The sequence below is a fragment of the Aspergillus karnatakaensis genome (assembly GCF_047715665.1).
Source record: "Aspergillus karnatakaensis strain CBS 102800 unplaced genomic scaffold BJY04scaffold_27, whole genome shotgun sequence".
Classification (NCBI taxonomy): domain Eukaryota; kingdom Fungi; phylum Ascomycota; class Eurotiomycetes; order Eurotiales; family Aspergillaceae; genus Aspergillus; species Aspergillus karnatakaensis.
The window spans coordinates 112,185-136,037 of NW_027395739.1; the positions used below are offsets into that span (position 1 = coordinate 112,185).

General features: G+C 52.1%; 11 protein-coding genes across 11 annotated transcripts; 6 read left to right on the top strand and 5 right to left on the bottom strand.

Moving 5' to 3' along the window:
* The first annotated feature begins 121 nt into the window (after positions 1-121).
* On the top strand, positions 122-1,342 carry BJY04DRAFT_190292 (uncharacterized protein). Its single transcript, XM_073711484.1, has 4 exons — positions 122-325; positions 401-546; positions 606-801; positions 873-1,342. The coding sequence occupies exons 1-4, from the start codon at positions 163-165 to the stop codon at positions 1,226-1,228; spliced, it is 861 nt and encodes a 286-aa protein (XP_073570694.1). The 5' UTR covers positions 122-162; the 3' UTR covers positions 1,229-1,342.
* An 86-nt stretch (positions 1,343-1,428) lies between these two features.
* Positions 1,429-3,283, bottom strand: BJY04DRAFT_190295 (isocitrate dehydrogenase (NAD(+)) IDH2). Its single transcript, XM_073711485.1, has 6 exons — positions 3,020-3,283; positions 2,891-2,956; positions 2,654-2,740; positions 2,472-2,594; positions 1,702-2,421; positions 1,429-1,645 (listed from the first exon to the last, which is right to left on the bottom strand). The coding sequence occupies exons 1-6, from the start codon at positions 3,104-3,106 to the stop codon at positions 1,574-1,576; spliced, it is 1,155 nt and encodes a 384-aa protein (XP_073570695.1). The 5' UTR covers positions 3,107-3,283; the 3' UTR covers positions 1,429-1,573.
* Positions 3,284-3,344: 61 nt separating this feature from the next.
* On the top strand, positions 3,345-6,846 carry BJY04DRAFT_67839 (exocyst subunit SEC5). Its single transcript, XM_073720842.1, has 2 exons — positions 3,345-5,955; positions 6,007-6,846. Exons 1-2 carry the CDS (start codon positions 3,589-3,591, stop codon positions 6,736-6,738), a joined length of 3,099 nt encoding a protein of 1,032 aa, XP_073570696.1. The 5' UTR covers positions 3,345-3,588; the 3' UTR covers positions 6,739-6,846.
* Positions 6,778-7,868, bottom strand: BJY04DRAFT_190300 (uncharacterized protein). Its single transcript, XM_073711487.1, has 2 exons — positions 7,516-7,868; positions 6,778-7,448 (listed from the first exon to the last, which is right to left on the bottom strand). Exons 1-2 carry the CDS (start codon positions 7,652-7,654, stop codon positions 6,955-6,957), a joined length of 633 nt encoding a protein of 210 aa, XP_073570697.1. The 5' UTR covers positions 7,655-7,868; the 3' UTR covers positions 6,778-6,954.
* Positions 7,869-8,931: 1,063 nt separating this feature from the next.
* Positions 8,932-11,442, top strand: BJY04DRAFT_67848 (uncharacterized protein). Its single transcript, XM_073720843.1, has 2 exons — positions 8,932-9,343; positions 9,449-11,442. The coding sequence occupies exons 1-2, from the start codon at positions 9,065-9,067 to the stop codon at positions 11,360-11,362; spliced, it is 2,193 nt and encodes a 730-aa protein (XP_073570698.1). The 5' UTR covers positions 8,932-9,064; the 3' UTR covers positions 11,363-11,442.
* Positions 11,443-11,925: 483 nt separating this feature from the next.
* On the bottom strand, positions 11,926-14,158 carry capA (adenylate cyclase-binding protein). The gene is made up of 4 exons (XM_073720844.1): positions 13,907-14,158; positions 13,548-13,797; positions 13,189-13,490; positions 11,926-13,135 (listed from the first exon to the last, which is right to left on the bottom strand). Exons 1-4 carry the CDS (start codon positions 13,951-13,953, stop codon positions 12,148-12,150), a joined length of 1,587 nt encoding a protein of 528 aa, XP_073570699.1. The 5' UTR covers positions 13,954-14,158; the 3' UTR covers positions 11,926-12,147.
* Positions 14,159-14,275: 117 nt separating this feature from the next.
* On the top strand, positions 14,276-16,308 carry BJY04DRAFT_190307 (ribokinase family protein). Its single transcript, XM_073711488.1, has 4 exons — positions 14,276-14,515; positions 14,585-14,845; positions 14,896-15,916; positions 15,986-16,308. Exons 1-3 carry the CDS (start codon positions 14,437-14,439, stop codon positions 15,750-15,752), a joined length of 1,197 nt encoding a protein of 398 aa, XP_073570700.1. The 5' UTR covers positions 14,276-14,436; the 3' UTR covers positions 15,753-15,916; positions 15,986-16,308.
* BJY04DRAFT_218726 (uncharacterized protein) lies at positions 15,859-16,252 on the bottom strand (the record flags this gene model as incomplete). Its single annotated transcript, XM_073716379.1, has 3 exons — positions 15,859-15,916; positions 15,986-16,168; positions 16,230-16,252. 3 exons carry the CDS (start codon positions 16,250-16,252, stop codon positions 15,859-15,861), a joined length of 264 nt encoding a protein of 87 aa, XP_073570701.1.
* Positions 16,309-16,407: 99 nt separating the features above from the next.
* On the top strand, positions 16,408-18,049 carry BJY04DRAFT_190310 (mitochondrial 54S ribosomal protein mL44). Its single transcript, XM_073711489.1, has one exon. The coding sequence runs from the start codon at positions 16,548-16,550 to the stop codon at positions 17,754-17,756; it is 1,209 nt and encodes a 402-aa protein (XP_073570702.1). The 5' UTR covers positions 16,408-16,547; the 3' UTR covers positions 17,757-18,049.
* A 424-nt stretch (positions 18,050-18,473) lies between these two features.
* Positions 18,474-19,786, bottom strand: BJY04DRAFT_190311 (basic secretory family protein). The gene has a single exon (XM_073711490.1). It carries the CDS (start codon positions 19,729-19,731, stop codon positions 18,760-18,762), a length of 972 nt encoding a protein of 323 aa, XP_073570703.1. The 5' UTR covers positions 19,732-19,786; the 3' UTR covers positions 18,474-18,759.
* Positions 19,787-20,630: 844 nt separating this feature from the next.
* On the top strand, positions 20,631-23,643 carry BJY04DRAFT_218729 (uncharacterized protein; the record flags this gene model as incomplete). Its single annotated transcript, XM_073716380.1, has 6 exons — positions 20,631-21,269; positions 21,322-21,440; positions 21,494-22,194; positions 22,246-23,050; positions 23,101-23,539; positions 23,596-23,643. 6 exons carry the CDS (start codon positions 20,631-20,633, stop codon positions 23,641-23,643), a joined length of 2,751 nt encoding a protein of 916 aa, XP_073570704.1.
* Between the last annotated feature and the right edge of the window lie 210 nt (positions 23,644-23,853).

Below are 23,853 nucleotides of genomic sequence, written 5' to 3' on the forward strand. Positions count from 1 at the left end.
CCTCAAATGGATATCCGACGCGCCTCGATCGCGTGGTCACGTGAAAGCAAACCGAAAGAGGACTAGGTTATCTGACCATCAATCCAGAGGTATCGGATCAATTGCGCTTCCTCCGGCATCATCCACTTATTTTGCGATTGATCAGATCACCGAAGACTCACAATGCCTCCAAGAAAGAAGACCAAGCTCTCTGCGCCAGCAGAAAATGCGCAGTCCCCGGCTGGAGTCGCCCAGCGCACCCCAAGCTTCGACCTTGCGACAGACCCTTGGACCGATGAGCAGGAGACAGCACTGCTAAAGGGAATCATCAAATGGAAGCCTGTTGGTTCGTTGTCATGTTGCTTTGGGTCAATTCCTGAATGCTTTGGGCATCTTCGATGCTAATTGCGCTGTCAAACAGGCATGCACAAACACTTCCGGATGGTCGCAATATCAGAGTACATGAAAAGCCAAGGCTATGCGCCCTCGCACGCCGAACACACACGAATACCAGGGATTTGGAAAAAGCTAGGGACATTATATAATTTACCATCGCTGGATGAGAGGGTATGTGCATTCCGTAAACACGGTGTATTTTCGCCCGCTTACGCTCAGTCGGATGATAGGAAGACTCGTTCATGACAGAAATGACGGAGGACGTCGATTCAAGGGAGGTGTACTGTCCATTTGAACTTCCGAGGGATGAATATGGAGACTTGATGTTTGAGAGAAGATTTGCAATTGAGGGGGAAGGATCACCATCGCCAGAACCTAGTGCCCCGCCGGAGTCACGGAGGGGCAGCACTGTAGCTGATACAGATGGTTCGTTGGTCTACTATTGAGAGTACTCATATACCGCATATGCTGATCAAGATTTTGTCTTATCTATATAGAAGCTCGATCATCACCGGCTCCCTCACGAGGCAGGAAACCAGGACGCGGCGGGCGCCCAGCGGGACGAGGAACAAGGTCTTCACGTCTACAGGTTGAGGTTGAGAACCGTCCAGGGAGCTCCACATCTGAGGAAGATGAAGACGAGGATGATGAAGATGAATCCGACGAGGAAAACGAAGAGAGCGAACAAGAGGAAAGCGAGGACGCTAAGGAAGAAAGCGAAGAGGACGAAGGTGATGGAGATACGGGCAGTTCCCCGACGGGTCGAAGCACACGGGCACGAGCCTCTCGATCAACGCGAGGGAGTAGAAGGGGAGGCGGTGTCTCAAGACGGGGCCGACGCCGCCAGGCTTGAATTGCTTTCCGCTGTTGATATTGCTCTGAATAATATGCACATAATGATACCTAGGCGTTGGCATGAGTTTTTGCTGTACTATTTAGCAATGCATAATATGAGTTGGTCTGTGGGCATACATAAATATATCTCATGTTTACGTTACTAGATCAGTTACCGAAGCCCTATCCATCCATATGCTCTTGACTGGATATGTTTCATGAAAATCGATGAACTTGATATATAATCATTGAAATCTAGATACATTTCATACGTATAGTAGATCACTGCATTTAGTCTAATTCATTCATGGGCTAAAAGGAAACAGAGAGAGCGGGATATGGTACAGGGAGTGAGTTGAATCCCTTAGAGGCGCTTGATGATGGCATCAGCGTACTCGTGGGTCTTGGCCTTGCCGCCCAAGTCACCAGTGAGGGCCTAGATTGAACAAATTAGCAATTGATGGAAGAAAGTGAATTGCTCAAACGGCTTACCTTGCCCTCGGCGAGAGTGTCGAAGATGGCCTTCTGGATCTGAGCAGCGTGCTCATTGAGACCCATGTGCTGCAGCATCATGATGGAGCTGAGGAGAAGAGCAGTGGGGTTGGCGAGGCCCTTGCCGGCAATGTCGGGGGCGGATCCGTGGACAGCCTCGAAGATTGAGCACTCGTCACCGATGTTGCCGGAGGGGGTCAGACCGAGACCACCGATCAGACCGGCGCACATGTCGGAAAGAATGTCACCGTATAGGTTGGGCATGACGAGAACCTTGTCGTTGTAGGGGGTAGGGTCGGTGGTGATCTTCAAGCAAGAGTTGTCCAGCAGCTCAGCATCGAACTCAACATCGGGGAAGTCCTTGGCGACCTCACGGGCGGTGTTCAGGAAAAGACCGTCGGACATCTTCATGATGGTAGCCTTGTGCACGACACGGACCTTCTTCTTGTTGATGGAGCGAGCGTACTGGAAGGCGAAACGCAAGACTCTCTCGGAGGCCTCACGGGTGATAAGCTTGATGCTTTGAACGACGCCGTCGACAACAACGTGCTCAATGCCAGAGTATTCACCCTCAGTGTTCTCACGGATCAGCACGGTGTCAACGTTGTCGTAGGGAGTCTTGTAACCAGCGACGGAGCGGCAAGGACGAAGGTTGGCGAAGAGGTTGAAGGTACGACGAAGGGTAAGGTTCAGGGAAACGTGGCCCTTTCCAACGGGAGTCTAAAGATGCTTTAGCTGTGCGCTTTGCGACGGGCGCGGGTATGACATACGGCGAGGGGACCCTTGAGCGCAACGTAGTTCCTGCGGACACTCTGAATGGCAGCATCGGGAATGGCGGTCTTTCCATCTTTCAGAATGGGGGTAACATCAACGGGCTCCCACTTGATCGGCGCCTGTGAACGGCTTAGTATGACAATATCGTTGTTAGATGAGCGGCGGAAAAGGCGTTTACATTTGCGGCGGAGAAGATATCCTTGACGGACTGAGCGATTTCAGGACCGATACCATCACCCTCGATCAGAGTCACCGTGTATTTACCCTAATGTTGCGATTGACCCGGTTAGATGCGATTCGAGCAGAAAGGTGTTGTGTTCATTTTTCAAGGCAAGCTCGATTCCTCCGAGAAACGGATGTTACCGGATCAAGGGAGCAGCGAGCGAAAAAAGAGCGTCAAAATAGCTCGACGTACATCAGAACCCTTCTGTCCCGGGAACTTCGCAACGCGATCATCAGCAGCGACGGAGTAGCAGCGGGCCTATATAGCGATCAGTGGTCTGGGAAGATTTGACCTCATAACGACGACAAGGTGCTGCGTTACCTGCAGACGAGAAGATCCGAAAGTCGGCGCCACGCGAGCCCGGAGGCATTGGCGGGCGGGGGTAGCAAAGTTCCTGGCAGCAAACATTGTGACAAGACCCCAGAGTCAGCGACAAACAGAAGGGTTGAAAGGAAGGAGGAATTGGGTGGATAGTAGGGAAGAGAGGAGAGGAGAGAGGTCCAGAGTGAAGGTGTGCGGGAAGAGGAAGAATGGCGGGTTGGTTGAAGTTTCGATCGGTACCGCCGCAGCCGATCCGACCGGGATGGAGAATTGGAGGCCGTCTCTGGTCCACTTGGAGTCTTGGGTCTCATCAGATAACCCGGCTAGCTGTTGTTGACACTTGACACTGGACAGTACTAGTAGTGTGCGAGGTGACCACTCGTTTATTCCCCTTCTTGACTAGGCCGGCCTGCTCTGGCTTTCATCTTTCCTTTCTCCACATTCGTCACTTTCCGCTGTACCGTGCCTCGTGCGCTCGCCGTTACCTGCATGCGCCTCCGCCGTTGGTCGTCAATCCCACCCCCCTTCCGGTCCCCTTGGCCGCCGAGCTCAGGCCTGCGCTCACCAGAATGACGGACGCCGACATCGCGCATTTCTATAATCTACCTTCGGCATATCCAGAGGAATGGCCTACGGAGCTGGACGATGAGGCTGAAGAGGAAGAGGAGGAGGCTCTTCAGCGCCGCGGCTCAAAGTCAAGTTACCATATCCTCGATCGGAGCAATAGTACTCGGAGGGGTCTAAATCTTGGATCTTTCAAAGGCAGCAGTGGCCGCGAGAATCTCAAGGTTGATGAGCCTGATCCGCTGGGGTCGAGTGGAAGTGTTCTCAATTCCCTAAAGAAGCGAGGGCTGCCTGTTGACGATGACAGTCGCCTGCGGAATCGATTCCTCCTCTCCTCCACAGGGTTCTCCCCGGCCCTCTTTCTATCCCAGGTCCACTCCGACGCATCAATTCACTCTCTTCTTGACGGTCTCAACTTCCTTTCGCAATCCATTGACCAAAAGTCCGCTTCGCTGAAGGTCCTTGTTGAAGCCAATTTCGAGAGGTTTGTCCGAGCCAAGGCAACAATCGACAGTGTGTATACGGAAATGAGGAACCAAGGAAGAGAACAAGAGCTAGTGGCCCACCGCAGGTCGGTTAGCCACCTCCGGAGCATTTCCGGAGCCAAGCAAGGTATTCCGCCCACCGCTGGAACGGGATTCAGGAAGAATGCACTGTTGAAAGAGAGCGACTTTGGCGTGAAAGGCATCCGGGTGCCTCTGACTGAAGCAGCAGTGAAAGCTGAGGAAGTCTGGGGCCCGGCACTGAGTGGTCGTGAGAGAGAAGAACTGCTGAAGTCGGTTGTCGAGAGCATGGAAAAACACCGGGAGGTTTATGAAATTGGCGGGCTTTTGTCAAAATCCATCAAGCAGAGGGACTACGACTCTGTCTTTGAGCAATATCGCAAGGCGCGAGCTCTCACGCAAGATGCCAAGAGCATTGCTGATAATGCGGCAAGCCAAAGCCGGACTTTGACAGACGAAGAAGCCCATGTTATCTTGGCCCTAGGCAGAATGTGGATCGATGTCGATCAGCAAATTCAAAGTTTCAAGCGAGATCTATGGAGGCGCCTCAGCGAAGCTCCTAGCACGTCGACTAGAATCACGACGTCAGGTCCAGTTGAAGAGTATATGGAGTTGATTGGCGCTTTATTGGAGTTGGGTGTGGATGACAATCCTATCTGGGTGTGGCTTCTCAGCCGCTACGATTATCTAAGAGCGAAGATTAGAGCTTTCTGTGATCGTTGCAAGGTTGAGATAGAAATCTTGAGACGCCGCCTTGCTAGTGGAGGGGAGCCAACGTCTCAGGAGGTAGCTTCATATTTGCGACGGACACCTCAGGACAACTCAACTAGCCAAGCGGCATCACTCGACACCGACCAAGTCATAGAGCTCTGGGAGTGCGTACATACTTATTTGAACAAGCTGCTCTCATCTCAAGGGGGCATCCTTGGGGAAGTTCTCGATTTTTGGGATGTCGCCGAATCTTTCATTGTGGGGAGTAAGCAGAAGCTTCTCCCAACGGGCTTTGAGGGGGAAAGTCGAAAGCACCACAAGTTCGCACCTAGCGACGTACGGGACCTGCAGAAAGGCCTTATTGAGTTGGTCAACCTGGTGAGAGAAGGCGTGCTATCGCTCTTTGCCGAACCTCCAGTGGATGACGTTTCACTTCTCACCTCCCCGATTTCGCCTCCCAGCCCTAGTAGTCCGATAACTCTGGGGGTGACTCCTACCGAGTCCCGCTTCAAGCTCGACCCTAAGAACATGCCCTTTCCCACACCAAAGCGTGGTGAGCTCTGGGAAGGCTATGCTTTCTGGCCTCCTTTTTCAAATTCCCTCAGCGGAGTCCACTACCTCGGTCAATTCCTCGTTATCATCGGTGCAGCAGCCGGTGAGATGGCGGCTTTGGAGCCTGTTTCTACTAGCGGTAACACTCGCGAACTTCTCAGAGGTCTTGTGAGTGTCATACGGGAACGCGCTGTGCGCATTGCTTGTTCCGCCTGGGAGAAGGACGCAGAAGTCTGCAGACTGTTGGAGGATTGGACGCGAGATCCAAGAAGAAGAGATTTGACGAAAATGCCTGGACTTTTTGTGAATTTCCAAACCGCCATACTCAGTGGAGTGCAAAAGATCCTTTACATCTCCGAAGCCATGGCGAAACCAGGTGCTGTGGCCGTTGTGAGCCAGCCGCCGACCAAACTTCTTAAGATGGTGCGCCGCGAGTTTATTTCCAGTATAGAGAAGGCACTTGGCGGCCTCGTGGAGAATGCAGAGCATCCGACCACTCATGAGGAGAAAGATGAGTGGTCTGTGTCGGAAGCAACCGTCTCATACGACCGGGCAGAGAGGTCTTCCTCGCTTTTAGCTGCGGACGCGGTGGATTCTCAAAATAGGGTAAGCCAGCGTCAATTTGCTTCTGATGAAATGTATCTAACCTGCGCATAGAATGTCCGACTCCTTCTCACGCTCTCCAACATCAAGGCGCTTCAAGCTGAGCTTGTTCCACAACTTGTCGCCCATTTTGAGACAGCCTTTTCCGTGACACTGACGGATGAAGCCAAGATCCTGCGGCAAGTGCTTGAACAAGTCGACCAACGGCTATTCCAGTCGTATACGGAGCCAACAATTACCAGCTTACAGAATATTGTCACAGAAGGCGTCACATCCCCAGCTTGGGAACCGGCAACCGCCCGCCCTGAGCAAGTTCGACCGTACGTCTACAACGCAATGCTTACTCTTGTACTTGTGCACACGGAGATATCCACAACAATCCCCTCGACATCATCATCGACCGCAAGTCGGTCATCTGCTGCTGGGCAATCACCGCTACTGTCAGTCGTCCTGGCACACCTCTTAATCCGACTCTCCACTGCGCTCCTTGAAGCTTTCAACTTACGCACAACCTACTCCCTGAATGCTCTGATCCAAGCCACTCTCGACACCGAGTTTATCGCTCAAACCATGTCTCAGTATTCTTCTGAAGAGGCTTCTGCCGTGCAGAGTCAAATCTACGTCGAATTGGACCGCCGAACCACCCACGAAGCAAGAGCGCGCCTCCAGTCTGAGTTGGGAGAAATGAGGGGTATCTTGAAGAGACTAAGGGAGAGGACGAAGGGCGAGTTCGCTTGCTTCAGAAAGCCGAGAAGCGGTAATACACAGAAGTCAACTCCTGCATGAATATCTGCGCTTTCGAGTAGAGCCGAATATATAATATATGCCTATACCAAGCCCGCAATGACCGTATGAATTAATTGAATCAATATATCAATATAATAAGCAGACCAGCACCAATTATGCAAAGTATGTGTAATATGCAGTCAGAAAGAGACAGAATCATCATGAGGCGGGTATCACGCTTGCAATAATCACTTTTATCCACCCAGTCCTTCAATTTCACGCACTCTTTCCAACCAAGCGCTGGACCCGGCTAAGCAACACTGTACTCTCTCTGCCAAGTCTTCTCTTCCCATTCTGATCCAGCCGCCTCGCCCTCGTCATAGCCTCTCTATCCTTGGCCCGGTGCTCTCTTTGCTCCTTCTTCTTCTCTTCCAACTGCTTCTTCTTTTCCGCAATCTCCATCTCCTTCCTATATGCCGACGGCTTTGATTTCCGGTTTCTTCGGTCTCTGCCTCCTGCGCCCTCACGTCTCTTTTCTTCAAGCTCAAGTTTGTCATCGGGCGCATCCAGCATCGCCTGTCGAGCCGGGTGTAGTTCTAGACTCGCGGGTGCAGCACCTTGACCCTCGACATCCTTCTTCTCATGACCTTCTTCATCGCGATTGAGGTAGAACTGTTTCTTCTGAGGAGCGGCGAGTTCGGCGGCTTTGACTTTTGCGTAGGCTTTTTTGACTTTAGCTTTTTGGATGAGGTCGGCTTTGATTTTTTGTGCTAGCAGAAAAGTTTGTTAGTGTTTCCGGAGTGATTACGAGACACTGATGGGCAGGGGGCAAGGTACTTTTGCGACGATAGGTGCCATCGGGCAGGTTTGCAGGGCCGACGGAGAAGCCTTTTCTTTTCTTTTGGATCGGGACGTCGGAGTGGTGTTTTTTGCTGGAGGATGTGTCTTTCGACTTGTGGGTGCGCACGGGTGCCATGCTAGAAGAAGTTCAGTGACTCCGCCGAGTGTATTGAATACAGAGTAGTCGAGAAAAGGAGATTGCGCTGGTGGAAATTGGCGTGCAGTATCGGGGAAATCTTGATAGAAATTCGCTGTTGAAGGTGGGCAATCAATTCCCAGTGGACCCGACTACATATGGACCCGTCCCGGCGGGCGCGTGCACCAAGGATTTCCCCTTCTGGCTTAGTGCATGTCTCGCCGATTCTGGAGTCAACGCTGCTATGCCCAGTTCGCCGGTGAAGTATACGGATTATAGTTACAGGGATGATGGTCAAGAGTGTGCAGATCCTTCCTTGCTTACTGGCGCAGAGTAAAGTTCAATATTGCGAGGGATTATCGATTTATTACTGTTCCCGAAGATCCTGAGAGCTCAATCCGAGACTCATCTTCATGCCTGCAAAGCTACTAGTTGTACGGAGTACATAGTATGGGTGTTACCCCATCATAGAATTCAACCATTGGTCTTCGGCTGCCTTTCGCTCCCGATATGTCAGGCTTAGTTAGATGCTCTTGTTGAGAGAGATATTCAACCCCTCAGTGGTCAGAGGGGACCTGTACCCTACCTAGTCCATGAGGGTACCCGGGTCAACTGACCTTATCACGCCAGTCCGATGGGTTTACGACCATCCTTCAAACGGCAGAGGGATTTAACTGCCCAGGTGCATGGGATTGACAACTCTCTTAGCTGCCCAGCTGGTTCGCCTTGAGCCATTCCCTCATGCCCCGTGCTATGCGGACAGTATGAGGTGTCACCCGCCCAGAAGCAGTAGATATACCTAACACTAAAAAAATACTGTTGTCGCGAGTAGCGGTAAAGCGTCAGGAAGATGACGGCCTAGGAGCCATATTCGAGAAGACAGAATAGTAACTTTTCCTGACAGCACAATGATGACGAGATCTCCGTACTATTTAGTCCATTACCTATAGGTATCTCGATAAGGTGAGGGATTCGAGTGGGGAACAAGAGAACAATGATGACTCCCAAGGCCGGCTCTCTCTCCCCTCTGCTGCCCCAATAATTTGTTCCTCCCGTTCTCCTCACCTCTCTCTCATCAAAATTACTCCTTCCCCCGCCAGATAGACACTTCCTTCTGCATTTTCTATTTTTTTTTTCTCCCATATGCTAGTCTCGCTTTGCTCGTATTACTAAGGTTTATTTCTCCATTTCACAAGCCTGCTACCATATAGTTGCCTCTCCGCTCTGCTTTATCGACGCCGTACCTACCCGCCGCCACCGTATATTATCACGGTCATTCCACCCGCAATCACCGGCCGGCTCTCATTACCTGGTCAAACGATCTTACAAGCCGCAACCGGCTTATGGATCCATTGCTGCGATGATTGCATCTGTACTGCGACGCATTCGCCTTCATATATATCGGTGACAATGCCTATCTTTCAAGACCCGGACAATCGGAAATTCTACGATCTTTGGTCCGATGACCAGCAAATGGCTCAAGGTGACTGTCGCGACAACTCTTGCTGGACAGAGCATCACGAAGTCAATACCAGGATTGGGTCGTCAGATCAAAGGGACAATGTCTCTGAGTCTCATCAAGATAATTCAGAGAACATAAGTTCGACAAGGTGGTCCGCGCATGGTCGAGAGGAGTTAATTCACTACATAAAGACTACAGAAACTTCAAAGTGGTCGCGGTATCAACAGGTTAGTCTGCCTTGGGGTTTCTGTCACCTTTTTTTTTTTCATTTCTCTGCGGCTGCAATATCAGAATTGTTTGTGAGTGCACTCGCTGACGTCAATCATTTATAGTTGAGGGACGGCCACCAGGTGCCACAGACCCCTCAAAGATTCCCTTCAGAGAATCAACAGTACATAGAGAATCACTCGTCACAAGAGCCCGTTCAGGATCAAAGCTCAGAGCTTACATCTCCAACTGAGATACAGCGGCCTCGCTCGGCATTGCATTCTGGCGATTTTAGAGAGGGTGCTTCTCAAGGCCAACAACAATTACCACAATCTCCTATACCCACTCGCAACGCTAACAACCAAGTTCCGTTCTTCGCCTCGTCACCGACCACTCCATGGTTTACTACGCCGTCTTTTTTTTCGCGGACGCAAACCGCCCCGATCCAAGCTCTTGAAGCCAGTGTCAACGAGGCAAACCACTCACCGGCGCCTTCCCTTGGATCTTTCTCCTCCAGCTATGTCCTTAAAGTCCCGACAAGCCCTCTGGTTCATCAAGCGAATAACACCGATTTGGATTTCTCGCCCCGAAGAGACGCCAGCAGTCAAACACCTTTGTTCGATAAAGCCAATCGCAGACGGACGCTACCACCGGATACGTTTCGAGACTTACGGACAGCATCTACACAAGCCGGCGCAACACAATCTCTAAAATGGGATATCTTGTCTAATCAAACGCACCATCCTCGCCGCTCGTTGGCTTCGCCGTATAGCCTACAGCTCGCCTCATCGCTCCACGGGCCATCTCTGAGGCCCAGAAGGCCGTCGGTGTCTTCGGAATTATCTTCCAGGACGCACGCACCGATGGTCGGTTCGTACGAGGAGTCCATTCTTCGTGGAAGGATGTCGACTTGTCCCTCCAAGCCCTTGGATTTCACTGCCCAGATTGGGGTGCTGGGGAAGGGTAAGTGTAAGGGTAGTCTCAAATGTCCTCCTCATGTTACAGTTCCGTTTCCTGCAGTGTTTTACAGTTATCCAACGTCAGGAAATGGGCGCACAATCTCGGATGACAGCCCAAGTCCTTATGTTGGAACAATTGATCTAGAAAATTCGCTACCGGGGGCCACTTCAAGCGGAAGTAAACGCCGCAGGCGTCATCAAAGCCCAGCCGATAACCAAGGGCAAGTTAGACCCAACGACCAAGGAACTCTACGCCGTCGGGAGAAAGGACACAGGAGGGCAGAATCACCTAAGTCGCCTCTAGGTGGTAGTTATCGGATACCGCAGCAAGGCCAGCTGCAGGTCATGATCAAGAACCCAAACAAAACTGCCGTGAAACTTTTTCTTATTCCTTATGATTTGAGCGACATGGAATCGGGAACCAAAACATTCGTTCGACAACGAAGTTATTCGGCTGGCCCGATACTGGATATGCCACTATCCGCTCGGTTGAACTATGGCACCGATCGTCCCGAGGCATCGTTGACCAACTCCGAAGACCCGAAGGACAAACCTGTTTTGCGATATTTGATCCATTTGAATATCTGCTGTCCATCAAAAGGTCGTTATTACCTCCACTCGAGCATTCGTGTCGTATTCGCCAACCGAGTGCCAGACGGCAAAGAAAGGCTTCGGAACGAGATACAGTACCCTGAGCCCCGTTATTCGGCGTACAAGTCAGCTCGTGAACCCAATCCATTACGTGTAAGGCCAAGATCTGGGACAGACAGCCATCTGCGCAGCCCATCACCACACCCGCAAGGGAATTATCAATTTATCCAAGAACGGCCACCCCACCCTTTCCAACCTATTCCCTCAATTCGGGATGATATTGTTGGGCTAGGTGGCTCGACCCTTCCGGGAACGCAGGGCCCCGAACCCGAGCTTTATAACAAGCTCAGCAGAGGTGAAGCAGGCTACGGTGGCTTTCAGTCTCCTTCCTTTGGTAGTCCAGAAGGAGAAAGTCTTCTTGCCAAAAAACTTCGCAAACTGGACGTTCAAAGGCCTGACGACGTCTCTCCAGAAATACCCCCATCGTAGCAAGAATAATCCCGACGCACTCATCTCATTGTCCGTCATAGCATCATATCGATCAGTAATCCACACATCGCTCACACTTTACGTTTTCTCCACTATTCTATACACATACGGTTTGTAATAGCATATCGCGATCATTTGGCTGGACTAACACAGCAATTCTCAAAGTGCAGGCACTTGAAGTCGCATCTCTCTCTTGCAGTCAAGCACTCCAAGTTCTGATTGGCGGCGCACAATACTTGCTACTATATTCACTATATACCCATGGCGCAAATTCGCGGAGCAGGCACTCTTATTGTCATTCATTCGTACCGTGCGTTCTCGGAGTTCCTCCTGTCTAGGCATTGTGCAAGGTCTTTGATTTTCTTTGGGTGCAGAGGGGCAGTGTTGGCGCAAATGGGATGATCTTGGGTACTATAGTTATTCATCCTTTGGCGCGGTTTCGGTGCTTTATACATTGTTGTCCTTCACTTTTCCAAGGAATGCGACACAACCATTACCTGGTACCCGACCATGGCCCTAACGGTATCTACACTTCTTGAAGAGAAGCAAAATAGTCTTTCACTCGGCCCTTGGATTTCAGGCTCGTCAGTAAAAAAGGAAGATGATCATTAGTGCAATCAGGGTGGGAAGAATTGCGAGTATGGCGATGGAAATTTTGTATATAGTACGTTTGTGTATCTACATTCCTCTCGAACTGCCGTCATTTGATTAGCATCCGCCACCGCTAACTATCCAACCATATGTACTCTCACTACGTGGCAGAATATGTAGTATGACACAACTCTCTAACCCACATGCTCAACAATCTCGTTGACGAGAATACCGTCTTTGATGTAGGTCTTGATCTGTTCCGGGAGCGGGCATTCCTGGGTGTCCTCGTCGGTGCCTTCCTTGGGGGGAAGGAGGACATTAACAGCAGTTGACTTGCTAGAGAAGATCTCAGTAGAAAGACTTTCCTGTGAGAGGTAGATGCTCGCGCCGTCAACCTGGTCGAGAAGCAAGGTTGGGGCAAATCCATCGATCTGCACAGCGAACTTAGAGCACTTGACGACATCGAGACTGCTGACGAGTGAATCAATGATGATGGAGAGACCTTGACAATTATCAATGGCGATCGCATTGGCCTTGCTAGAGACCTTGATGATGGTCTTGTTGCAGCGGGAGATGAGGATAGACTGGTTTTGCTTGGCGGGGATCTCAACAATGTCCCCGGGGCTGTCGAAGTTCTCGACGAGCCATTTTGAGCCCTCAAGATCCTTGTGGGGCGGTTTCTTGCTGCGCATGCTCTCTGGCTTGGGCTTCTTGCTGGGGGCTGGTGACTTGGAACGCGAGCTAGAGCTAGGGCTTCCGGGAACGGTGGAACTGGCTCGAAGGCTCGGATTCTTATGCGTCATCTCGGACTTATCGACCTTGCGGAGACCTGACGTGACAGAATCTCCCTGATTCAGTTGAGCGAACACGGCTGACATGTCTGATGAGGACTCAGAGGTTTGTGCGGGGATCATAGGAGGAGGCGGCGGCGGGGGAGGAGGGGGAGGAGGAGGAGCACCACCTCCAGGGATATTCAAGGTTGGTACTTGAGGAGGCGAGGGGGTCGCTGCGCCGCCAGCGCCAGAGCCAGAACTGCTTTTGATTTGCTTGAGTGCCTCCTGCGCATCAATTCCATCCTTTTCGTTCCATGTCAAGCCCTTAGGATAGTGGTTGCGGAGGTAGGAGGAGAGCGATTTGAAGATTTGGTAGTACGCTTGGATGTAATCGTAGTGGGTACGATCCCTGCAGGTATGTCAGCGTTTTGTGCGACCCAAGTCCAAGCGCCAAGCACTCACTTTTCTTTGTATTCCTTAAGAACTTTGTTACCATAATATTGGATGCCGCCGAGCATCTCGCCAACGAAGTCGGCCGGCTTGGGGTCAAAGAACCAACCGATCGCAACAATGCCTTCCGCAATGGCACTCAAATGGTCAATGAGCGGCGAAGCCCTGTTGGACTCGCGGATATTGTTGATGGTGTCGGAAGCAGTGTGAAGCTCCGCCATGAGCTCGGGAGGCAGGATCTCGGGTTTCTTCGCCTTGGTTGAAACGTAGAGGTAGGTGCGCTCCGCCTTGAAGGCTTGAAGGACAGCACTGGACTATAGGGCGAATGAGCTACACATCCCAACTCTCATCTTCAGTTTAAACAATCCTACCTGCTCCTCAACAAGGCCTCCAATCTTCTTACCCAGTTCGACAAAGGTACCAACATCTTTCTTGATCAATGTGTCAAAGTCTTCGATTTGGGATGGAAGGGGAGCAGCTGCCGGCGCCGCTGGGGCGGTTGGTGTCGGTCGTTCAGAGGGTTGCGGCGCAAGCGCAGCGGTGGTATCAGGAGCCTTCTGGGCGTTAGGGTCGTCCAGCCCCATCGCCATATCCTCCAAGCGGGAGGTTGCGGCTTCGAGCCTAGAAGTAGATGCATCTCATTAGCCCATAAAGTGACATGGTTTTGAAGGTATCGTTGAGCTGCTGATCACAGGCCTTTCAAAGAGATCAGAGAAAGCTATTTGCTTACCGCTTGATGAGGGTAGTCAAATTATGCATATGGCTGGTCGCCGCCATCTTGTCGGGTTCTTAGAGCAGCAAGGAGGCCGAAGCAAGGAAGCTCGGAGTAGAGATAATAAGGGACTATTGCTACCGTCCAAAGCAGTGGCGTATAGTTAAGTTGGTATAGCCAGTCAGATGGTTCGTAAGTCAATAAGATGTCCCAGCAAGCAGGACGCAATTGGGAGAGAAAGTACTAAGGGAGTAAGAGAGAAGCTCGAATGTTGCTACGGTGTCGATGATCAACTGACGATGCTCCTGGGTTGCTGCCTGAGGCTTCCGCCTCCACTGCTGAAGCCTGACTGTCTCTGACAGCGGGTTTCAGTACAGTACGGCCAAGCGTATGAGATGAGCTCCGCTACAATGACGTTTTGTGTGTCAGGCTGTATTTACCGTCTCCTGTACTCCGTAGGTATCGCAATCTGCGGCCGATAAGAGCATCACCAACCCCGCCAGACCTGGAGGAGTTTCTATGCTGCCCATTGCAGCCTATCAATCAATATGGCCGAGGAGCGCAAGCTGATCGACAGAAGAGAAAAGCTCAATATCGAGTTCTGCACCTTGGGCATGTTCATCCTTGGTATGCCTTGCCCAGCCGCCGAACAACTACTACACCCGTGACTCGCTTACGGAACGGTTTGAACTACAGATGACATCGACTTCGAGGGATCTCGACCGAGTGTGAAGAATGTCATTGGCGGTGCAGGCTCATATGCGGTCATTGGCGCCCGTCTAGTTGCTGGGAGGGCGTATTCGCGGTCTGTTAGCTGGATTGTTGACGTTGGCTCCGACTTCCCGTCACCAGTACTAGACGTGATCAAGGCATGGGATACGGACTGTGTGATAAGAAAGGATTGCGAGCGATTGACTACCAGAGCATGGAATGGCTATGGGCCTAATGAGAAGCGAGGTAAGCCCCAAGAACCTCACGACGGGTTAGTAAGATGGTAACAGAATTAGCTTTTCAATACTTGACGCCAAAGCTGCGATTGGAGCCGGAGATGCTATCGGATGCCCAGGTCTTCTCAAAAACGTTCCATATGGTCTGTTCTTCCTCTCGTTGTGTGTCTATAGTACGAGAAATCCTCCGCCGCCGAGAAGGACTACGAAGCAAGAGCAAGGCCCCTCCCGGTATTTCTAATGAAAGACCTATCTTCATATGGGAGCCAGTGCCAGATATGTGCACACCCGAGGAGCAACAGAAGTTTTTAGAGGCGTGTCGTGAGGTTGACATCGTGAGCCCCAACGACCTAGAACTGGGTATGATGTTCGGGCAGCCAGCCTGGAGCGAGGAAAGTGATGCTGGCAAGGATGTATTGAATAAGGTTCTTTCGTCAGGTATCGGTCCTCAGGGAGACGGGCAAATAGTTATCAGAGCCGGCAAGGATGGTAGTTACTCATATTCCAAACGCCTGAGGCTCTGGCTACCCGCCTATCATCAACCAAATGCTTCAGAGATCTCTCCGGTCGTTGACCCAACAGGGGCCGGAAACTCATATCTAGGCGCGCTGGCCCAAGGTATGGTGAGCCAGGGTAGAGATGCATCCCTGATCATTGATTCGGTACTTGGGAAGTCTGCAGACTGGCGAGGGGCAGTTGCAGGTCATGAGAAGCGTGACGCTATACCAAGCGCTCTGATATATGCCACAGTCGCTGCAAGCTTTATTGTTGAACAGATCGGAGTGCCTCACCAGTCTACGCTCGAAGGAAAAGAGCTTTGGAACGGAAGTGAATTCACGGAACGGGTCCGTCTGTACACACATGGATTGTATCGATCCCTCGAAGATTCACCTCGAAAGCACTTCCGGCTCAACTGACCGATTGATAACGCCCTTCTATTGTCGTACAGCCGCATAATTATAGAACATAGATATTGCCATACCATTGCACCCACCACTACTGCTTTTCTGCTCCTGACTCTCCTTATGAATCATTCTTGGCGGCCTGTTGCCTCTCGTGCTCGATGATTTGCTTGCTCCAGCTATAGATAAAAAGCAATCAGTGAGAGAACTTATACACCCAATGAACAATGAAGAGGGGGGAGTCTGACTATCGACTGGGGAAGAACCTGCCCGGCTCCGGCATCTTATCGCGGTGTTCGCGTTCGGCGCTAAGACTCCATACGGCAGCGACAATACCAATCATCGTCGCACCGATGATGGCGGTATTAGCCCTCCAGTTCGCAGGTTGGGCGTACCAGCCTCCGGCAGGAGACCAGACTTCCTTAGGGTACCTGGAAGCAGAGTGGTTAGTGTCGTCGCAATTGCCCGTGGAGTGATCGGATTTCTTCGTACGGAATTTTTCCACCTCCACCCATTGCGATTGAGAGAAAATATCGTGGTTTGAGAAATGAGGACTGACAATTAGCTCGCCAGGGTGGTGATGATAATGTCGGGTTTCAATGGCACCGATGGACCCTCACTTGTCACGTGAGCTTATATGTCATGTGACTCTTGAGCCCCGTGAGACTTTCAAGCTCAACTTTTTTCGAGTGTCGAAAAAGAGCGCGAGAAAGAGAACAGTCCGCTGCCCACGCATGACCCTCCGAGCACCTGTTGCTTATGAACTCGCTTCTCACCTCTTGATCAATCCTCCAATTCATATTTTCCCAGATGAAGAGGCTGCAGCTCCAACGATGGGGCAGTTCGGCCCTATCGTCGCGGGCGCGACCTGGAGTCCAACTACAGCGACATCTTTACTCGATTAACCGCTTCCAGTCGACAAGTTCGGCGCCTTTACAATCTCAATCAGATGAACAACAGGCCATTCCGCCAACTCCTATCCCTCGCCCTCGGAAGATCCGAAAACACAATCTCCCTTCCCCTCCGGTCAAGGCCGCACGCGAGTCTGCGAAGCTTGCTGCACTCCATGCACGACTATACCTACCGTCACGATTACCGCTTGAAACACTTGCACGATGCTTAGTCGACCCATCTGCGGATTCGAATCCTCAATTCAATAACTCATCTTTTGCCGTCCTTGGTCATGACCTCCTATCCAACTACACCTCCGAATATCTTATCTGCGCCTATCCTCGACTACCATTGACGGTAATCTTTGCGGCACTATATGCCTACGTCGGGCCTAAAACACTTACAGCAATGGCAAGAGAGTGGGGTGTGGAGCATGCTGCCCTTCCCGGAGGCGAGGTAGACCCCGGTCTTCTCCAGTTTGAGCGAGTTGCACCTGGGGCCGATATCAACGCAGAGCCTCTTGTTGGTACGACGAGACCCAATGAAGATCAGAGACACTGGCGGAAGTCGATTTCATCCAGTGTCGTTTACGACAACGAATTCGGTGACCCCGATACGGCAGGTGTAGCGCCCACCGAGACATCCGACCTGGAACCCCGAGCGGACCCCGTAACAGTTGAACAGGCCAGTACATCCTTCGTACGGGCTGTGGTGGGCGCCCTCTACCTTCACGCCGGCCGGGCGGCGGCCAAGCGTTTCTTCGAGCAGCATATCCTCTCACGACACCTCGACATTTCCAGTCTGTTCAACTTCTCTCAACCCGCTCGTGACTTGGCCAAACTCTGTGCGCGCGAAAACTATGAACCTCCGGTCGCCAAGATTATCAGCGAAACTGGTCGGCTCAGCAGGCACCCTGTCTTCATTGTTGGAATTTACTCCGGTCAAGATAAGTTGGGCGAGGGCGCTGGCGCCAGTCTAATCGAGGCTCGGTCAAGGGCTGCGGTGGCTTCCCTTAAGGGATGGTACCTATACAGTCCGTTGGATGTCCGCGTTCCCAGCGCCATGGAGGAGGAGGGTGCTACACCCTGGAAGCCAGTCTACGTGGATCTTGGAGAGGTTGTTGTATAGATATCAGGCTGTGTGAGACATCGCCATCACCTTCGGCTACGCGGGAGCTTTGTTGACGCGGACGTTGACGACCGCCTCCGTGTGCATTATGTTTTATCATCCATTATTTAAAGCTCGGACCATGTACAGTACGGGAAATCTATTTGATTCTTCTGGTGTTCTTTTTGTTTTTTGTTGCTGCCGGGTCCTTGGAGTTGGCAGGACAATGTTTTTCTAAATTTTTCGTGCTAAAAAGAATAGATTATGGTAGAAAGTTCCACTATTTCAGACCAATACCTGCTACCGCTGCCGGTCATCTGTCTATGCTTTCTAGCCTTACTATTTCCCTGGACCCGAAGATATGGCACCTGCAACCAAGGCCGCCATTTTGGCATCTCATAGCTCGATACAGTATTTACGAGCGCAGTACGGTAGTAAGAAACGCGTAAGAATCCCTACAGCGAGCAGAAAGAGGTCATGAATAATAGTAGAGCTAACTCTTCGATTACAACTATCACAGTTGTCATTGAATTGTTGTTATGTGAAGTGGCTAAGACAAAGGAGAAGGTGGGCGACCATGATTGCCAGTGCAAGTGCGAAAGGTCGAGCAAATAAGTGAAGATGGTGCCCCGGGGTTCCAGATGGAGTCGGTCATCCATGGATTGTGATCTAAGTGAGCCTTCTCGGCTTGGAGATATATTTTGGCATCTCAGGCAGGTACCACCCATCCGCGGACCTGCCACGGGTGTGCAGCTCTTTCAGAAACTGAGTCCCGTCACACGACTAATCCATGATGCAATAGGATGCTGAATTAAGATGATTTACGTAGATTTAGATTGCCTTGATTAAGTAGTTTAGTATGTGCCATTGTATCTGAAAAGATGGTGTACTGCACAGTATATGGTTATGCCATTGGTGTATCGAAGAGGCATGGAGTTGGTATCGCCGGGTGCTACCTAGGAGGTATTCCTATCGCTTGCCCAGAAAAAGCAAGGGCAACAGAATCAATCTACAAGTAGGCTACCTACGTATCAATGCGGTTTACGATCTCATCTTCCCAGGCTCCCTGACTGCCGCCGGAGCTATCAAGCCATGTGCCATACTCCTCCCAGAGCTCGTCAATCTCAGCGCCAAATAAGCCCTTCCAAAACCCGTCCTTATGTTTGTGTCCACCGTGTGTCTGCGCCTCATCTTTTGACTTACCTTCCCTGATGTATCCCACCCGAGCGAGTCGGTCGTTCAACAAGCCCACTGCACCCTTTCCAACCCGGACATCTTCCAACCAGGCCAGAAAGTACGCGGTGTGCTGATACCCCGAGTCCCATTTCTCCGATCTCTCCTTGGCGGACTTCGGCCGACTCCAGTGTGGCGGATCTAGTCCTGCCTTGAGACGCACGAAGTCCGCAACGCCCTCGACTAATCCGCCCGGTGCGCGGGGTGTGGTGTTGTCAGGCCTACCGTCGGTTGTAGCGCGCGGAGCGGCATACTGGTAGCAGTGGACGAGTTCGTGGGTGATGACGCCTACGATCTCAGCGAGGGGATCGGCCATGGTGCGGCAGTGTTGGATGTAGGACAGAGAGATGTGAATCTCCTTGTGGTCATTGTCAAGGTCAGTACCTGTAGTGTAGGCGACACCTCCGATGTCGCGGAGGAGGATCGTGACCGAGCGCGTTGGTGGGATACAGGGCTTGAACGTTGGAGTTAGGTTGTGCTTTGCGGCGGTGGTGCTAGGAATCGCGGGGGCAGGGACAGTGGGAGAGGTGTAGAGGTTCTGGATGATGGCGGTCAAGGCAGATTCGAGTGTCAACGCGAGATCGGGGATAAGAGTAATAAAGAGCTGAGAAGCAGGATGGCGGAGGTCGTGGATCTCGAGGCGAAATTTGGGGGTGGGGAGTTTGGGGGGATGGTTCGCGTTGATCGAGTCGGCATCTGCAGATGGTTGATCGGGAGCGCCCAGGGAACCAGGTCTTTTGGGAATTGCGGAGGGCGTCACCATAATAACTTGATCCGGATCTGGTATTCCGGCGAAAGAATGAGAATGATCTGTAGATGGATTGGGGGGTCGCTGCGATGCATGCATGGACTGCATGGCAGGCTGGCAGCCTAGGCTGGCTGTCTCGATGCGACCTCGGGAGCCTCCGAGACTACTAGTATATACTTTGGGCTTGGACCTTTCACTGCACACACAGCTCCGTAGAAAAACCCAATACGGTTCAGTATTATTTTGCATGCGTAGCCTCTATGCACTAACTGATTTACATATACACAGCAGAGACACACTTATCCTTATAGAGTCTTCAAAGTTGTGGAATTGTCTTTGGAATACTCCGTCCACTACCCAATCAAGTGGGCCAGTGCGGCAGCCCAATTAGTTCCCCCTCTCCGATTGTAAACAAACCTCGCCGAAGAAAAAGGCGACTTCTTCTGTCAACACCTCACTGTCCCCGCGCCTTCCCTATCGCCAACCCTCTCGACCCCGTCAACAATATCACCGCATCTCGAGCAGTGCTCCCACGATCGGATTCTGGTTAATTCGCTTTCGGAGCGCTTATCGCAGCGTCTGTTCGCTTATCGGCATCCCCTCCGCGCTCTCTTCCCAACTCCGACGGTAGTTCTTTCGTCCCTCATCCTCAACTCGACCACCACCACCACCTCCACTCATTACATCCGCTCCTTCCTCTTCTCACGACTTTCCTCCTCAAGCAACAACGAACTGCGACTGCCCAAAGTGCTCAATCTACAAGGTATTTCTTCTTCCCCCCGTTCCTCTTCACTTCTTCTCTTCCCCAACCCGCTTCGTACCTCTGCTTTCAAAAGCTTCTTCTGTCTCGAACTGTTTCAAACCAAACCGTTCACAAAACTCTCACCGTGCTCTTTGATCTTCGATCGCTGACCATGGATTCACTCGACTACAGGCAGTTGGGCTACATTGCCCTCCTCACCGTCCTCCTCACCTCCGGCTTCTGGACCTTTATCTTTTCCACCCTCAAGTTCTGCATTTGCTTCTATCTTCGTTTCCTCATCGTACATGTCGTCCTCCTTCTAGTCCGTCCCGAGTTTAGAAAGTACTTCGTCGGGATGGAGGCCAAAGCAAAGGAGGTTCTGGCTGTCCTGAAGAACAGCAACCTGTCGCTCGACGCCAAGGTCAATCAGATACTTGGCTTGAAATCCGACATCAAGCAGAAGAACGTCCCTTCCGCAGCCACCGATGCCCTTTTCGAATGCTTGCGCCTCGCAATCGCGTCGCCCCACTACCAGCTTCTTGCAGCGGGCTTCTCCATGCTCGGTCATCTGATCAAACGCCTGTTTGTCCAGAATGAGCATCACGTCGTTGCAGCAAAGGCTCGTGAGCTTTACAGCACACTTGTAGAGCGCATGGGCGACCACAAGGAGCGTTTCAGGGCTCATGCCGCTCAAGCATTCACCGACCTTTGGCCTGCAGATGGACCCGAGGTGGAACATCAAGTCCTCCAAGTCGCTCTCACGGGCAAGAACCCGAGAGCAAAAGAATCGTGTCTAGTTTGGCTAGTCGATGTGAGTACCCTTGATCCAGTTGAGAACCATCCTCTGATTTTTCCTGCTGCAGATGGCGCATCAACGCGACATGCTTTTCCGCCAGTACGTACCCAACGTCATTGCTTGCCTTGAGGAAGCAGACGCCCACGTCCGCGAGACGGCAAAAGCGACAGTCATTGCGTTGTTCAAGTGAGCCTCTTGCCTGCTTCTGTCCCTTTGGCTTGCGACTGACCTTTACGCAGGAATGCCCCTTCGCATGCCCAGCTTGATCTCAAGAGGCAATTGGCTCCTGTCAGGAAGACAATTGCAAACGCCATACTTAGTGGTATTGGCCTCGAGGAAGATCTCTCGGTGACGCGGCCACCCTCTCGTGGTGAAGCCCTCCGTCGACCGCCATCTCGAGGTGAAGCTCTTCGTCGACCACCTTCCCGGGGCGAAGCCCTTCGGCGTCCACCTTCCCGAGGTGATGCGCTTCACCAGCGACCTGCAACGGTTGAGCCACAGCGCCCACCATCTCGAGGCGACGCGCTTCACCAGCGATCGGCGACAGTTGAGCCACAGCGTCCACCATCTCGAGGCGACGCGCTCCATCAGCGACCTGCTGCAGCTGAAAGCCAGCAACACCCCTCTTCTCGAGGTGATGTGCTTCATCAGCGACCTACTTCGGTCGAAACCCAGCGCCCACCTTCCCGAGGCGACGCGCTTTATCAGCGATCCGCGACGGTCGAAACCCAGCGCCCACCTTCTCGAGGCGACGCGCTTCATCAGCGACCTGCTGCATCTGAAAGTCAGCAACACGCCTCTTCTCGAGGCGATGTGCTTCATCAAAGGCCTCTCATGGTCGAAACTCAGCGTCCACCCTCTAGAGGTGTTGCGCTTTCTCAACCAACTGACTCGGCTCTCTATGTGCCTGAGGAACAGACAGTTGAGTTGTACGAAAAAGGTCAGTTCTCCTTTGCACATCCCACGTCGGCAAGCATTAACGGTGCTTTAGACACTCCGGCTATCGTCAGGCCGACTCCCGTGAGACCGAACAACAATACAAGCGGCCATGAAACAGCGCCTCGGGCGGCTGCTTCGGCCGAGCGACTTTCCGTCCCACCCCCTCCGCGGTATCCGCTCAAGGCGTCCGAAATGGTTGAACCTCGCGATCTCTTTTCTGCTCGTGAATTCGAGGAAATATACACGGGGATGCTTGACTGCTTCCAAGGAAAGGAGGAGGAGAACAACTGGACACATCGTGAGAAGAGCGTCAAGATGCTTCGTCGAATCACCCATGGAAACGCTCCGCATGACTTTCCCGAAGCCTTCATGCAGGGCATCAAAATCCTTCTGGACGGCATTTCCAAAGTTGCTCTTTCACTTCGAACGTCCATGACAACGAATGGGCTACTCTTGATACGCGATCTCGCTTGCGTCTGTCAGAGTCAGCTCGACCCGGTCATTGACATCATCCTTCAAGTCTGCCTCAAGGTATGCGTTAATCAAAAGCGCATCGCGGCTGACAGGGGCGATATTACCGTCACCACTCTTCTAGAGAACTTGACGTGCAACACGCGACTGCTGTCGCACATAACCACCGCTGCCTTGGGCAACAGTCCCCAGCTCCGTGGTTATTCTGCTGGTTGGATCACTGTTATCCTCGAACACCAGTCTCGACACAAGACCACTCCCGAGGGCGCTAAGAGCATTGCCGAGGTCATCAAAGTCAACCTTTCTTACGCCAGCGCGGAGGTTAGACAGAATTATCGAGCTACCTTTTGGGCCTTCTACCACGCTTGGCAAACTAGGGCTTCAAAGTGAGTTGTAGCCGCATGAACGTGATCGGGACCTAGCTAACGAACCACAGGTTACTGAATGACCTTGACCCCAAAGTTCGCGCGCTCGTGGAGAAGGATCCTCACAACCCGGCGAAAGATCCGTTCGTTACTACGGCTACACCCTCCAAGGCCGGACCTACTCGTCCAACCTTGAAGGGCAAGGGAACGAAGACCAGTCTAGCTGCCGCTAAGCGCAGGCCTCCGCTCCCTAAGGCAGAGCAAACCGCTTTGCCTGACGCAACGTCGATCAACCACCATGAACAGCCCATCTCCAAACCTACTGCGACGGCTCCGCAGAACACATCGTCTCTCACATCCGCTCCCATGCGACCAGGTGTCGCAAAGCCACGCCCCCCTCCTCTCGACTTGGCCCGACCGGCTACAGCGACTGGATTCCGCCAGATGGTAGCGGAGAGCCCAATCCAGAGCACGCCGACTCGAATTCCGGCACCATCGCCCTCAAAGAAGGTACCCGGGTCGTCTTTTCGACCACGGCAGAAAAGCGATCCTTTACAGGACGCTAGTCCAACAAAGATCCGACATGGAACTGTGGACAAACGTGCCAGCCTTGAACGTCCATATGGAACAATCACCCTTCCAAAAAAGCGTTCCAAGGATGGCCATGCACCACTTGCTGGAGGGATGATGATACGTCCCGCACCGCCTATCATGCCACCTCTCGCACCCCTAGTTAGAGCGCCTGCTGCGCTGCCTGTTGAGGCTCCTGGTATATCGTCTATCGAAGCGTCTCTTGGTGAACAGGGTGGAGTTCCTGTTGCGTT

Excerpts from the sequence above, each read along its gene's own strand:
- BJY04DRAFT_67848 (XM_073720843.1), top strand. The coding sequence starts at position 9,065 with ATGCCTATCTTTCAAGACCCGGACAATCGGAAATTCTACGATCTTTGG. Across the intron at positions 9,344-9,448 it reads AGTGGTCGCGGTATCAACAG|TTGAGGGACGGCCACCAGGT; the intron begins GTTAGTCTGCCT and ends AATCATTTATAG.
- BJY04DRAFT_67839 (XM_073720842.1), top strand. The coding sequence starts at position 3,589 with ATGACGGACGCCGACATCGCGCATTTCTATAATCTACCTTCGGCATAT. Across the intron at positions 5,956-6,006 it reads CGGTGGATTCTCAAAATAGG|AATGTCCGACTCCTTCTCAC; the intron begins GTAAGCCAGCGT and ends ACCTGCGCATAG.
- BJY04DRAFT_190311 (XM_073711490.1), bottom strand. The coding sequence starts at position 19,731 with ATGGTGACGCCCTCCGCAATTCCCAAAAGACCTGGTTCCCTGGGCGCT.
- BJY04DRAFT_190292 (XM_073711484.1), top strand. The coding sequence starts at position 163 with ATGCCTCCAAGAAAGAAGACCAAGCTCTCTGCGCCAGCAGAAAATGCG. Across the intron at positions 326-400 it reads CATCAAATGGAAGCCTGTTG|GCATGCACAAACACTTCCGG; the intron begins GTTCGTTGTCAT and ends GCTGTCAAACAG. Across the intron at positions 802-872 it reads CACTGTAGCTGATACAGATG|AAGCTCGATCATCACCGGCT; the intron begins GTTCGTTGGTCT and ends TTATCTATATAG.
- BJY04DRAFT_190310 (XM_073711489.1), top strand. The coding sequence starts at position 16,548 with ATGAAGAGGCTGCAGCTCCAACGATGGGGCAGTTCGGCCCTATCGTCG.
- capA (XM_073720844.1), bottom strand. The coding sequence starts at position 13,953 with ATGGCGGCGACCAGCCATATGCATAATTTGACTACCCTCATCAAGCG. Across the intron at positions 13,491-13,547 it reads GAGGCCTTGTTGAGGAGCAG|TCCAGTGCTGTCCTTCAAGC; the intron begins GTAGGATTGTTT and ends TTCGCCCTATAG. Across the intron at positions 13,136-13,188 it reads CTTAAGGAATACAAAGAAAA|GGATCGTACCCACTACGATT; the intron begins GTGAGTGCTTGG and ends ACATACCTGCAG.
- BJY04DRAFT_190300 (XM_073711487.1), bottom strand. The coding sequence starts at position 7,654 with ATGGCACCCGTGCGCACCCACAAGTCGAAAGACACATCCTCCAGCAAA. Across the intron at positions 7,449-7,515 it reads TGGCACCTATCGTCGCAAAA|CACAAAAAATCAAAGCCGAC; the intron begins GTACCTTGCCCC and ends CTTTTCTGCTAG.
- BJY04DRAFT_190307 (XM_073711488.1), top strand. The coding sequence starts at position 14,437 with ATGGCCGAGGAGCGCAAGCTGATCGACAGAAGAGAAAAGCTCAATATC. Across the intron at positions 14,516-14,584 it reads CTTGGGCATGTTCATCCTTG|ATGACATCGACTTCGAGGGA; the intron begins GTATGCCTTGCC and ends TTTGAACTACAG. Across the intron at positions 14,846-14,895 it reads TGGGCCTAATGAGAAGCGAG|CTTTTCAATACTTGACGCCA; the intron begins GTAAGCCCCAAG and ends TAACAGAATTAG.
- BJY04DRAFT_190295 (XM_073711485.1), bottom strand. The coding sequence starts at position 3,106 with ATGTTTGCTGCCAGGAACTTTGCTACCCCCGCCCGCCAATGCCTCCGG. Across the intron at positions 2,957-3,019 it reads TCGGATCTTCTCGTCTGCAG|GCCCGCTGCTACTCCGTCGC; the intron begins GTAACGCAGCAC and ends ATCGCTATATAG. Across the intron at positions 2,595-2,653 it reads ATATCTTCTCCGCCGCAAAT|GCGCCGATCAAGTGGGAGCC; the intron begins GTAAACGCCTTT and ends AGCCGTTCACAG.